General features: G+C 48.8%; 6 protein-coding genes across 6 annotated transcripts; 3 read left to right on the top strand and 3 right to left on the bottom strand.

Annotated features, from left to right (window-relative positions):
• Nucleotides 1-270: 270 nt before the first annotated feature.
• On the bottom strand, nt 271-2,805 carry BDV37DRAFT_246580 (fungal specific transcription factor domain-containing protein). Its single transcript, XM_032081776.1, has 3 exons — nt 2,572-2,805; nt 1,311-2,517; nt 271-1,255 (listed from the first exon to the last, which is right to left on the bottom strand). Exons 1-3 carry the CDS (start codon nt 2,659-2,661, stop codon nt 516-518), a joined length of 2,037 nt encoding a protein of 678 aa, XP_031942244.1. The 5' UTR covers nt 2,662-2,805; the 3' UTR covers nt 271-515.
• A 259-nt stretch (nt 2,806-3,064) lies between these two features.
• BDV37DRAFT_246577 (arrestin family protein) lies at nt 3,065-4,853 on the top strand. The gene is made up of 5 exons (XM_032081775.1): nt 3,065-3,158; nt 3,234-3,374; nt 3,423-3,735; nt 3,791-4,231; nt 4,314-4,853. Exons 1-5 carry the CDS (start codon nt 3,094-3,096, stop codon nt 4,590-4,592), a joined length of 1,239 nt encoding a protein of 412 aa, XP_031942243.1. The 5' UTR covers nt 3,065-3,093; the 3' UTR covers nt 4,593-4,853.
• A 664-nt stretch (nt 4,854-5,517) lies between these two features.
• On the top strand, nt 5,518-7,169 carry BDV37DRAFT_293597 (DUF409 domain protein; the record flags this gene model as incomplete). Its single annotated transcript, XM_032089454.1, has 3 exons — nt 5,518-5,872; nt 5,935-6,553; nt 6,605-7,169. 3 exons carry the CDS (start codon nt 5,518-5,520, stop codon nt 7,005-7,007), a joined length of 1,377 nt encoding a protein of 458 aa, XP_031942242.1. The 3' UTR covers nt 7,008-7,169.
• A 75-nt stretch (nt 7,170-7,244) lies between these two features.
• Nucleotides 7,245-8,282, bottom strand: BDV37DRAFT_271128 (lipase family protein; the record flags this gene model as incomplete). Its single annotated transcript, XM_032084677.1, has 4 exons — nt 7,245-7,565; nt 7,614-7,947; nt 8,001-8,166; nt 8,225-8,282. 4 exons carry the CDS (start codon nt 8,280-8,282, stop codon nt 7,245-7,247), a joined length of 879 nt encoding a protein of 292 aa, XP_031942241.1.
• A 1,321-nt stretch (nt 8,283-9,603) lies between these two features.
• BDV37DRAFT_293595 (GWT1-domain-containing protein) lies at nt 9,604-11,403 on the top strand (the record flags this gene model as incomplete). The annotated part of the gene is made up of 2 exons (XM_032089453.1): nt 9,604-9,699; nt 9,756-11,403. The coding sequence occupies 2 exons, from the start codon at nt 9,604-9,606 to the stop codon at nt 11,070-11,072; spliced, it is 1,413 nt and encodes a 470-aa protein (XP_031942240.1). The 3' UTR covers nt 11,073-11,403.
• Nucleotides 11,404-12,956, bottom strand: BDV37DRAFT_103604 (uncharacterized protein). Its single transcript, XM_032078228.1, has 2 exons — nt 12,362-12,956; nt 11,404-12,302 (listed from the first exon to the last, which is right to left on the bottom strand). The coding sequence occupies exons 1-2, from the start codon at nt 12,916-12,918 to the stop codon at nt 11,735-11,737; spliced, it is 1,125 nt and encodes a 374-aa protein (XP_031942239.1). The 5' UTR covers nt 12,919-12,956; the 3' UTR covers nt 11,404-11,734.
• Nucleotides 12,957-13,355: the final 399 nt, after the last annotated feature.

The following is a 13,355-nucleotide window of genomic DNA, read 5'->3' as shown; positions in this document are numbered from 1 at the left end:
CTGCCGAGATCGTCTATCTCACCCGGTCCGTCCATCAAACCGAGAGCCTGCGAGAATGGCTCCTTTCGAGCGTCCATCATGATGTTGGGTTACATTGGCTTGGGGCACCTCCTGTTCGGTTGAGAAATGGTTCGGCAATGGGTCCAATGACGCTCATTGTACGGGCTACATCTACATAGGGAGTCATGCAACACATCGAATAGTGGCATGGAAAGGAGGGACTAGGGTGATATTTGCCTTGATATTCAGAAAGTCTTGGGTCCAAGTCCGACTGAGTCCAAAGGAGCTTGGATATACTTGTTATATATTCGTGTAGCCATTCGATATCCGTAAGACTAAGTCTCAACCCTCCACATCGAATCGTTTGACGGTATAATATATATTTCCTCCTAAATTGTCCACTCTGGATGCTACGTTCTCCATTTGGACACAACACCAAGTCAATTGGGGTCTATAACTTCAAAACAGTGTTACCCGTCTCCAACCGTGTCAACCACCAGTTCCAGCTGCTATCACTAAACGAAAGAAAAGTCAAACTCATCGGGGTTCCACATCGTGTCCGGGTTGATCAAGGCAGAGTCCGAAGGACATTTGGGGATAGTAATATTCAAAAAATTTCCCAGTTGATCGTCGATATCCTGAAATAGGGGGTTTGCCACAAAATCATCAAAACCACTGTCATCAAAGTCCCCAAAGTCGAACAATGATTGGTGATCTGTCATTGCGACTGCCTCGTTCTCAGGAAGCTGTTGGTCGTGTGCTTCGGCCGCGTCTTCTGCGCTGTCTTCAGAATGGAACGAACCTAGATTGTAGACGTCGCAGCTGGATGAGGCTGTAGCAATAGGTCCCTTCTTGTGTGATGGCGCTAGTTGACTTGTCCGTCCAGCCAGGCGTTGCATGCCGTCCAGTGCACGTTGACCAAGCCGGGTCATTACCTGAGCGGACCACCATGTCGAGCTTAGAGCCTCTAGGCTCTTATAAAAGGTTTGTAAATGTTTCTTGGCCGCATGCTGGGCACTGGGAAGCTGACAACGCTTGAGCTGTTTATAGGATATGGAAAACGCAAGTGATATGGAATACGCAACTGTGGGTAAAGGCGCGAACTGGCTAATGGCACACATTTGTATCAGGGTGGCTATGCGATAGACAGCCAGATCCTGTCGCAGGTACAGCGCGTGAGATCGAGGTTGAGCCTTAAGGCCCCATGGCCGTGAAGCGAGGAGAGCTATTGCATGGTACGCCAATTCAAATGACACTGACGTAGTTCAGTCAGTGCCCTGTGCAGAAGAAAGCATGAGAAGGATACTGACACATTTGATCCAAGGGGATATCCTCCGCTTGACATTTCCTGATCAGTTCTTCGAATCGGGGAATTTCGGGTTTGTTCTCATCCACCGGGGCATCTAGCCTTGGCCGATACACCACCATGACCTCGCCCATGATTGACGCCAAGGAAAGCCAGACGCGGAACGGGCTGTCGAAGAGGTCAATCACGTCTGTGAGCTGTTGTCCGAGGTCTCTGTCGTGGATCACCAACGGCCTTCCATGAATGGCAGCAGTCCATCGGTCAAGACTCCACAGGCACCAAAATAGTGTAACCAGTGGTTTTTCATGTCTCGCAGGCCCACACTTTAGGAAGTGTAGCCCAACCGTGTGAGCATGATGGATGGCTTGGGCTAAGTAGAGCGACGCGTCCTCGAAGCTCTTAGGTCCTGAAGTGTGCAACGAAGCAAGAGCAAGGATTTGTATTAACGTCATCCTTTTCCTCTCCAGACGCATGGTAATAGCATAGCAAAGATCGTCGTACAGAAGGTTGCTAAATTTGGGAGGAGCGATAGTTTCGCTACGATCCCCCAGCCGGAGCAATGGTTCTGCATCGCGCTCCTTCGAGGCCACCAGGCATATTGCCTGCACGAGATAAGGAGAAACAGTATCATTGCGGAACTGCATTCGAAAGTCTTCCTCATGGACCAGAGGGAGTACGGGGTGGATGCGATGAAAGTAAATGTCTATCAACGCTTCTTGCGTTTGTCGTGGCGGCAGAAGAGCACCCGCGCGTCCGGAATGTCGCTTGGGTCGAGACATCTGGTATCGGGTACTGTTCGATATGCGCTCTTCATGAGAGGCATTGTCGCCGTTTTCAATGAATTCATTTTCTCCATCTAGCCAGACCCCAACATCCTGCTGGTGAGCACGCCCGCGCATGAGTCTCATACTACCATCGTCAACAAAGAGTACGACCGGGTTCAAGTCACCGATAAACCGATGCGTATTGGTATCCCTCTGTGAGGTTTGCGAGACATTCTTCTGACTATTCATGGGAACTTGAGGGGATTGTTGGGCACTCTGTAGCTTGGGCCCTGCAGGTGCACCAGGAAGCCGCTGTGGTGCTGAAACACCCAGTGGTGATTGTGATCCCCGCGTAGTAGCTGGAGAATACTGAACAAACTGGGTAGTCGGCCGCAAGGGCGTAGAGAACGTTGATTGCTGGTTTGCTTTCTGATGGTAACATCTTTTCTACATGTTGTCCGGTGAGTGAAGTGCGCGCGCAGGGGGTAAATCCCAACCAACCTTTCTCAGGCGGCATCTCTCACAAGCGCCCTTGGCATAGGTTCTTTTCGGGACTTTTCCATCTTGACTAATATGGAAGGTGAGGTCCATATCGGCTGACTCGTATGGCGTTGCTTGTTCAGTCTCGTGGTGGCGACTCGCCCGCAAGTGATTCGGCTTTCAAGTCAGGGGGATTGGTCGGCTCACACCCAGAGTGACGCCCGCTTGTTTGAACTGATTACCAACGGGTCTGAGTCACAGCGTCTTTGATATCTGTTCGTTAAATCTGGACAATGACAACGTCCGATCCATTTTTGGGGTCTTGACGTCCATTCTACCCGATATGGCAGTCTTGGCCGTCGGGAAACATACCATTTTGGGCTATTCCGCCCCTGATACGGAAGTTCCGCTTTCCTGGCCTAAAAGGGAAACCCCTTCACCCTATGCAATATCAAAAAACATATAAAAAAGCGATTAGGAGTCGACAGTACAAGTGCAGCAATGTAGTAGTGGGATCAACTTGACTGATCATAACGACATTGCATGTCTAGCGGCCCATCGATACCCTTCACCATGTTGTTCAAGGAGACCGTGTGCTGTAGTCTAAGGTTCGATCAGGGTCCAAACTCCTCTCTCGACGTTTGCTCAAAACACGCTAACGCCACCATGTCTCACATCTGCAGTTTAGACAAGTCGTGTATCTTTCTTCCATCCTCCAATTGCTCCGAAAACAAGCCTCGCATATCGGGGAAGCTTCGTTTATCACTTGGGCAAGCTATAACCGTCAGAGGAATATCAGTCCAGGTGCGAGGTATAGCCAAACTGTGAGTTATTTCCTGCAGTTTCAGAATTCATATGTCTAACAAGAATAGACCATACGACGAGGGCATATTTTTCCAATCCTATCATGAAGAGAATACATTTGTCACAACGCAGCCGTTGGCGTCGTCCCATCAACAGAACCCATTCACCTTACCGCCAGGAGACTACGAATTTCCATTCAGTATTTCTCTAGACAGTAACCTGCTTGAGACCATCACCTCTCTGGGGTCTAGCTACCGCTCCTACCAGGTTCTTGCCACCATCAAGCGCAAATGGAACAGAAATGTCATTGTCTCTAAACCTATCCGAATCTACAAACGCTTTTCCATTGAGGATAGTCTCAACTGGTTATCAGCTTTGAATGTCAGCAATTCAACAATATCATTGCTGTATATGCAGGGCTAATTACGTCTTACAGGCAATAGACAAACAGTGGGATGATGTTGCACAATATAACGTTTCCATACCCGATGTCAATATCCCTTTCGGCGCAACATTTCCCGTGAAACTTCGGCTCGCTCCATTGTCAAAGCGTATAAAGCTCCAAGCATTAACGATTGATGTTCTTGAGCAACACGAACTCAGAATCAAAGCTCCAGCATCATACTCCGCACAGTTCAACGTCCACTTTCTATCATCCAAACAGGAGCACGTCATTTTCAGCGAGCGACACAACTTAGACGGTTGTATCTCCCCAGAATCAGAGGAGTCTGACCTTGAGTGGTGTATAACAAAAGCCATATCTTTGCCACAGGACCTTGAAGCGTGCACCCAAGACGTGAGCTCTAACACGATAACGATCAAGCATCATGTAGCGTTCACGGTCGAGTTACTCGGCGTGGGCGAGGGGCTATCAATGGTGAGTGAAATCGATTGCTTATATACGACAGAAAAGCACAACTGCCCAACTTCCCGGACTGTCTATGCTGACGCCTATATAGATAAAAGGAACTATTCCATTTAATATTTACATGTCACCCCATGTAATCAGCGAGCACGGCACTGTTCGTGGTCTTCATACTGATCGATTCCATGATGATTACGTACCTCCTCCTCCCTTGTATAGCAAACATCAAAATGATCGATTGCTACCTATGGCGGAAGCTTTGCTGGATAGTGACACGCTACGATTGGATTGCGAGCAACCGCCGGAGAACGCTTTCTTCTATTCCCCAACACTTGACTGTGCACCCAGTTACGAAACAGTGATTCAAAACTAACTATCAGTCGCCAACTACACTCGAGCAATATGTGCTTAGAATTGAATGATCGGGATATTCTTTGACCACTGATGCTACCGAATATTCTTCCATCGGCTGAATATTCAAGCCAAACTTAAATACACCTCTAGCTGTATTTACGGCTTATGATTGAATGTGACTGGATATAATGTTTAATGCGCGCTTCTGAGATTGCGGGTCAATCTGTACCCATTAACATAAACACCATACGAACATACTATTCCCTGCTTCACCTTTATAGTTAAGCCACTATTTCCCTGATAAACGAGGATACTGTCTTAGACAAAACAAAGTTTCTTCTATGGTAAGCCATTGGATCCCCAGTACTCACATGCCCACGTTATACAATATAGAATACGAAGTTAGGATTTCTGGTATACCGTTTGATACGAATTAATGTAGATTGATAAGCTCATCGGTTAGGGTCCCACCCTGTCGAGGTCTGTGAGACGCCTTTCCTTTTTTTTTTTCTTTTTTTCTTTGTTTCTTTCTTTTTTTTTATTTTCAATTTAGCTCCGACAATACGGTGAGCATCCCCTTGCTTATCTCCCAGTTGCCAGAGATCAGATGACCAATAGTTCCCTATGGCCACCCCAAGCCAGTTCTTCTAATCTGCCAAACAGACACCAAACAATGCATCACTTGCATTGAAAAAGCTCTTCACTACGCAAGAATACATCACTCTTGAGATAACCTCAGGTGATCATCTGGACCAGCGGAATCCTATTCGGCAGTGTGGACATCACGTGAGGGAGTCCCAATCAAGAGTCGCCCATATATCAAGAACAATCCGTGGGTTGCTCATTGGTGATTCGTGATAGACACTTCGCTGAAACACATTGGAAGCCCATGACCCTACCTGCGGGCATCAACTTGACCTTCGTGAATCATCGGCTGTGCCCCAATGAGCTCCCGGTCAGCACAACTGCCACACACCTGGTCCATTCTGAATCCTGGCCATCCCATTAAGAGCCTTTTTGTTGCATTTGGGGTATGGAAGTCCCTCGTACTAGTAGTAATTGCTTGCTGCCCTGGGCCTGGCTATGAGACTTCCCTCGGGCGTCTTCCTTCCCAGGGGCCCAGCACACATGATAGTAGACCTCAGCAACTCGAATCCCTCTCGCCACTTCCAACGCTTCTGAAATTCGTCAGGTGGGACGCAGTTTACTTTGTCCATATCGCCGAACATGGTTACGTTTACGAGCAGGAATGGGCGTTTGGATATGGGTATACTCAAGTCTTATCATTCCTCGTCTCTGGTACTATCCTGCTTATCACTATCTTTCTCCACCAAATTTATTCAGATGCTAACGTCAATCAGTTCTCCGCCGAAACAGTGGATTAAGTGGAGCCACTGCAGCCGCTCTTGTTGGAATTGTCCTGTCTCATATGACACATTTCCTCTCGGTCCTAGTACTGTACAGACTGTCGATCAATGTCTTTGGACAGGACACAGCTACTCGGAGATTGACCTGCTTTCTTTCTGCTATCTTACATATCATCTGCCCAGCAGGAGCATTCCTCTCCGCTCCATACGCAGAATCTCTCTTCTCTTTTCTCAATATTTCCGGGTTCTACATTTATTCCTCCTCGTTTCTTGACGATAACGCGGGACGTACAGTAATAAGTAACGTAAAGCTACTCATCGCCTCAATTCTCTTTGCAGCAGCTACTACGGTTCGAAGCAACGGGATTCTCAGTGGATGTTTACTTGCGTATGACGCTGTTTTGCTTCTTCAGAGAGCACTCTTCCATGGTCCGATGAAGCGGCCCTGTCTTCGCTTATGCGTGACCGTTGTTGGCGGCTGTATAGTAGCCGCCGGGATGGTCTTCTCGCAGGCTCTGGCATACGCAGATTTCTGCCTGGACGTGCAGACCTCTCGACCCTGGTGCGGGAAGCTGATTCCTAGTATTTACCCCTGGGTCCAGCGTCAGTATTGGTTAGTAAATGGGACCTCAATTTTCAGAGCCGTCTAACCCTCAGATTCTAGGGATGTGGGTTTCCTTCGATACTGGACGATACGGAACCTTCCCTTCTTCCTACTCGCAATTCCCATGTTGCACACCCTCTGCCGGTCTTCTATCTGGGCAATGTCTTTATCCAAAGCTGACGGTTCCTTATTTTCCACTTGGTCCGCTTCGTTGCTGACTCGACTGGCTCTCCCCCAGGGATTGCTAGCCGTCCTAGGCATCACCAGCTATCATACCCAGATAATCAACCGAATATGCTCTGGATATCCACTATGGTACTGGTACCTTGCGTGCCAAATTGTTCGTGAACGCTATGAGCCGCGCGCAAAGAAAAGGCCAGGCTGGACCTTCGCTATACAGGCCATGGTCATATACGCCATCGTCCAAGCAGCTCTCTACGGTTCCTTTCTTCCTCCGCCTTAAGGAGTATGATTTCCCCATAGTTAATGTCTCCGGATGGGGTATTTTTTTCGAAAAATCGATCCATACAACCATGCTAAGGCTTCGATTACATCTTTGTTTGCGATTTTTTCGGGTAGATTAAAGCTAAAGCGATCGATGTTCAGCCAAATAAGTGGAATGTGCAACCAATATAATAAACTATAAACGCAATTTTCTTGATGATGCGATTGCCAGTGAGCCTAAGTATATAAATATAATCTAAATGCAGGCAGACACATATCCGAAATACCAAAAGTGATCAAGAACACTTGAAAATAGCAAGAGAACGCTGGGCTGCCTAGTATCTCCTTCATTCGAGTGAATTGCCTGTATACCGGCGAATTCTGGTTCGCGAAAATAACCCCCTTTGTCGGTTGTCACCCAGTATTCCGGACTGAAATGGCTGTAGCCAAGTATCCGTGGTGGAAATTGAGGCACCATATCAGTTGAATGTGTGATACGAAAAGACGAGCCATGCTCTTGTCCCGTAAGAAACTCAGCGAATGCACGATTCCCAACCCTCGGTGAACCATACGCGTACTTTTTCATTAGCATGCGTGAGAGGAAATGACGACTACATGAGCCTACCAAATCAATAAACCAGCCAGCCTTTCTCAACTCCATTGCGGCAAGCGTGCCTATGGCAGCCCCTGCACTATGACCAGTAATGACAATGCTATAATCGGGGTTTCTTCCGGCGAAATCTAACAGCTCATTCATGACAGCTGTGGCCACTGAACGCCACGATTGCCAGTATCCTGTGTGGACCGCGCAACCCTCGCAAAGAAAACTGATATCTACCTGCGAAATCTTCAAATTGGATATCCATGTCTTGACGGATCGCGTACCGCGAAAGGAGATGACCAACAGCCTGTTTGTGCGGTCCAGCGCAACAAAACCGCGGACATCCCCAGCACGTGATCTGAATGTGGTCTCAGAGATATCCGACTGGTGAGGAATTGGGGAACGGTTTACGTATTGATCTCGAGTAGCGTTTCTGTATTCGCTTCCTCCACCAGCGGACAATTTCCAATTGGGCAAAGTACTTTGTCTCCAGGGGAGTTGGTGTTGCCTGTGCAGTAGGCCGCGGCTGTGTATTGTGCGAATAGGTTGAGCTGGGCTAGAAAGGAAATGGGACTATCTGAAGAGAGCACGGATTGGTTAGGGCCTGTCGTATGCTTGTTGAGCTAGACTCCTACCTCTGGAATTGGGTTGACTGGCAGGTCTAGTAACTAGGCATCCTAGGCTAAGTCCCATGTAAAGGAAATGAAAGATCGGTATCCGCATCGAATGGAGTGTCACAGCTATTCCAAAAGCCGCGCAAGTGTTGTACGAACTCTTCGCTGTCACCAGAAGAAGACGTGGCTAATTCTTGGTCGATACCCATATATTCCCGGCGCAGAAGCCCAAGCGGGGATGTATTACGTGGTCTCCTCTATCGCAGTCCAGAAGCCGCTTACATGCAGAATTACAATTCCTTGAGCTGAGGTGATAGTAGATACATTCGGCAGTTCGAAGCCCAAAGCCCTGCAGCAGGCTCTTGGCTATAGCACAAAGGATAGGAATGTGATAATATGACAGGCTCTCCAGGAATGGCCCCACAGGATTGGAACTTTTCTGTAGCGGTTATTTCAGACAATTTCACGCTCTGAGAGATTCGAATGAATACAATTGAAGTATAAATCTCTGGAACGTCCCGAAACAGTCGATAAAGGTTAAGGAATGCAGTGCAGGTCAATAGTACGGAGAAATACGCAGTCTAAAATCAATAGTTCCATTTGATCGGTTGAGCGGTCAGTTCAGCACGCGATAAGATACTTGCTGGGTCAGAAATGGTCCATTTCTCTGGAGCGTACGTACTAGCTACCCAAACTCAATTCTCGGTCTTACTGGGAAGGCCCAAGTGGTTCAGGTTGGCTAGTGCTCCCTGATATACTAATTTGCTCTATTCCCCTTCCTCTATAGTATACTAGTCCTAGCAGTATCCTCGCGTTCACCCAACTCGCGGATATCCTCGGAAGGCCGGAAAGCGCACGAATCGCCCAAGTTAAGCCAGAGCTTAAGCAAACGTGAAGTCCCCGAAGCAGAAACGATTGGTTACTGAGTTATTTGTCATTGGAAACAAGGAAATCAAAGTGTAATGCAAGAAGGATAGCAAGCCCGCCTATTGACACGAGAAGCGTGGCAAGGCCACATCCTATCGACGGAAGGACGCTTTTTTCCACAGACCGCTCGGTGGAGTCTACGATCGACAGATCGTGCTGAAGGAGCTTAAATTGATAGATGAAAAATTGCAAACTTGGAAGGTGGGCTAGCCTGCATATTAGCGCAATTAGACTCGGCAAACACGGTGTCCATGATGCAGAGTGTCGGATCCTTTCATGTCACCGAGATCGTCCGGCATCTCCTTGCATTCTGTGGGCCGTGTGGCTGATGGAAAATGGGTAGGATGTGGAGGTGTGCCGTCTAACAGTACAAGAAGCACAAAATAAGTTGGTGAAGACCCCCACGAAGGTCTAGCATCTCAGTAATCCCCCTCTCAAACCTGAACTCGCGGTTGCATACTCTCACATCAGCTATGGACACAGAGTATAGGGCTCGGAAGGAAGCCTTTGTTTCGGACCTGTCCGGTGGAAATATCATGGAAGTTGGCAACGTCCTCTTAGTCCCCTTGGTCAGTATGCCCGGTGCGAGTTCACTCGACTTGTTCTCATATGGTTTCAAACATAGACTGCAATCCTCCTCTGGACTACTCTTCGTACGCGATGCTCGTTCTTGTTGAGATATTGTTTTGTCAGTGTCCTAGTAGAATTCGTGTTCACGGTAGGGACACCGCTTGGTGCTTTGACCGTCTGCTATCCATTCGTGCCTGCATTAAACATCGGCCTTGTTCTTTGTTCTGCGTTCTTGCTCCTCTGCGTGACGCCATCCATAGATGGGAGTCATACATCGACACAGTCTTCAAAACAAGGAGCGGGCCGCCAGCAGCACTATCTGTTCATCTCACATCATCGTGGAGCGCTGATGTTGTTGGTCTGTCTTTCCATCTTGGCCGTTGATTTCCAAGTGTTCCCGCGAAGTCTAGCCAAGGTTGAGAACTGGGGGATATCTGTGATGGATCTCTTTGCTGGAAGCTTCGTGTTTTCGTCGGGATTCATCTCCCATAAGTCCAGCCGGAACGCAGCAAAGCGGTCTTTTTATCTCACCTTATGTGGCCTTCTTCGACTGGCCGCCATGAATTTGCTTAATTACCAGCAACACACCTCGGAATACGGGGTTCATTGGAATCTCTTTTTCACGATCCCCGCCTTGACCGCGATGGTCAACATAGTCGACTGCATCACCGCGGCGGTTCGCTTGCCAGATGAGGCAGTGGCCGTCGCAACCGTGGTGGCAAGTGAAATTTGCCTGAGATCCAGAGGCCTGCAGGAGAATCTTCTCAGTCTCGACAGAGGAACCGGGTTTATTTCATTAAACCGGGAGGGTCTTTTCTCCACCGTCGGGTACGCGGCAATTTACCTCATTGGCCGCGGTGTCGGTTCTCATACTTTCATGCTGCTGTCATCTCAGAACCGGTCGAATATTGTTCTTTCAGGGTTGGCGACACAGGCATTTCTATGGGCCGGATGCTTTGCTCTAGCCTCTACCGAGGCCGTTGGTTTTGGATGGCAGATCCCAGTCTCCCGCCGGCTCGCCAACATATCCTATGTTTTCTGGGTGGCAGCGGTCAACAGTGTCTGGCTGTTTCTATACTACTTCATCGATTGGGTCCACACGACCGCAGGCCAAGGGTCAGGTAATCGACACATGCGCAGCGATGACAATCCTGTTACGAAGTCTGTGCGAAGCGATATAATCTCTGCCTTTAACGAAGCTGGTCTTGCGGTCTACCTAATTGCAAACCTCATCACCGGAGGGGTGAATTTGGCAGTGAACACGCTTGATATGTCCGGGTCGTCGTCAATGGCTCTCCTGGTTAGCTACGCCATTGTTCTCACCGCTGTAGCTTTAGACTTACGGTCATCTGAGAGAAAGCTGAGAGTGTAGGCTAAGAAAAAATCGAAAAAGAGCGAGATGAAGTTTACCCACAGTGACCTCCCCCGCAGCAGCATCATGCTTAATTAATCCCTGGCAAAGCTGGGCCCTGAGGAAGATATTAGAATGAAAACAGAATACATTACTTGGGATCTCAATTTGAACAGTGTGGTTTAGTCGGTCAGGTCAGGCACAAGCTTTAGAGCCATCTCGTGTGTGGGCAGAATATCATGTGCAGCTAGGTCCCAAGGACGAACTCCGGGGCTTGGGGATAGTAGGAGCTACTTAATATTAGCCAGAATTAGGATGTCCCCGGGAGAAAAGTACGTTGGGGGAGGTTCTTTAATGTCAACAGACGCCGGTAAGATAGTGAGATAGTACTGGCCAAATTCAACGGTGCACTGCGCAGCACGAGCAGACTGTCACTGATTGCGCTGTTGTGTGATGGTTGACCCGTCTTTGTTCGGCGGACGTATATCCTCGAGGTCGCCCTCGTTTCCACGCCAAGGCTTAGATAGGGGAGCGTGTCGCCATTATTCGTAAACGAGAGCCAGCTTGATCGCTCGGCGCTCGAGAAGACAGTGAGAAGGTCCATACTTGAAGCTTAGTAGGTTCTCCAGAATACCATTGCCAGCAGAAGAGCAGCACTACACGCAGCAAGCATCGGTGGAATCTCAAGCGATGACAGATGCTTCTAGTCTCTCGATATAATCGCCACAAATATATTCCATTACGCGACGGAGAGTCTGGGCGAGCGCAGTGCATGTTTTTTCAGTTGAGGTCCGGCCAGCAAGGTCAGATAATGGGCCCCAAACATGCACTTCTGCCAGCCCTGGCAACTCATTGTCCTCACCGACCTCGGTCGGTACGCCATATATGATATAGAACTCCCACGACTCGCCCACGGAGATGAAGCCGACCAATGGGGGCGGCAAATCTGGCCCTACTCGATGCTCAAATGCCCATGAGAAGAGCCCAGCTGTCCAGACTCCAACTTGGATCTCAGCTTCCAACAAATTTCCATATTTAGGTTTAATCTCACAGCCAGCACCTAACACTTGGGTTCCTGTATGAGGGTGGTCGACATGGTTGGCGTAACCGTTGGTGAACCTGGTAGCGCTCTTCTTATAGAGATTCTTCCACGAATCTGTAGAAAACCCAACAACGTAGTCGATTTTGCGATGACATCGATCTCGGGCGGTGTATTGCGGTTGGTAGCAGGTGCGGACCGATTCACTCTGGCTATGAAACCTGTCAGTCAACGACATTGTGGACCAAGGCAAACACGAGTCATGACATACATGCCCCAAGCTTCTAGAGGAAGGTCCCCGATGGATGCTAGCAACATAGGCCGAGTGACCTCCGTTACCCAGGAACTCTCACTTCGCTGTTGCCTTGCACATTTCCAAGACCCGGTGGCTGCCTCTAGGATCTTAGCGGACTCTGGTCGCCAACTCGTTTCTTGCGAAAGAAACCCGAGTAGGCTTTTCGCAGTAAGATCTTTCGGCTCGTCCCGCTCGTGAAAATAGTATACTCGCGGTGTTGCATTTGCTAATAGCGTCTTATGGCGGGCTGGGCTGGGAGATCGCTGTCGTGCTTGACTGGCCGTTGAGGCTGGCTGCGACAGAAATGTCACGTCATCGCGAAGAGTAGGCAGCTGTGAGGATGTGTCGGACGCGCTCTCCCATTGACTTTTGCGTTGCTTTTTGGAAGGCTCCATTATTGTGGTCTCAGAGTCGTGGGTTCGTTTCAGGGAGGGCTGGGGAGGCGACGTAGAGAGCGGGGTGGGGAACTGCGTCTCTTCGCACTCCGCGGCGCAAATCTGGTCAAGCCACCGTGAGACTTTGCCAAGGGTCATTGTGACCCGTTGATGGAAAACATTTCAGCCGTCGCGACCGGACTGATTGCCTGAGATGTATTGGGGAGGGATCAAGAACAAGATAACTGCAAGGGTGAGCCCAACTTGCTTAGTCAGTCAGATGGTTGTTTACATCGATAATCGATAACGATAACGATAACGATAACGATAACCCTGCCAGTCTCCATTTTTGCATTATTACGCGTAGCCTCATCGCTCGGTATATTTTCTATATGTGCCTACTTCAATACAACTATACCCACACAGATCGCCTACAGGCTAAACCAGCACCGTAAGCCTCAGGACCGACATAAGGACTATCCGACATAGGACCATCATAATGTGTACTATTCACCCACTTCTCTCTACATTCGAGCTTTGTTAATCTTGGTTATTTCAACTGGATGAGCTTGTCGACTTTGGCTCCACCATATGCA

Source organism: Aspergillus pseudonomiae (genome assembly GCF_009193645.1).
Source record: "Aspergillus pseudonomiae strain CBS 119388 unplaced genomic scaffold BDV37scaffold_27, whole genome shotgun sequence".
NCBI classification, from domain to species: Eukaryota; Fungi; Ascomycota; class Eurotiomycetes; order Eurotiales; family Aspergillaceae; genus Aspergillus; species Aspergillus pseudonomiae.
Note: the sequence above shows the minus strand (reverse complement) of the source record. Positions and strands in the feature narration are given on the sequence as shown.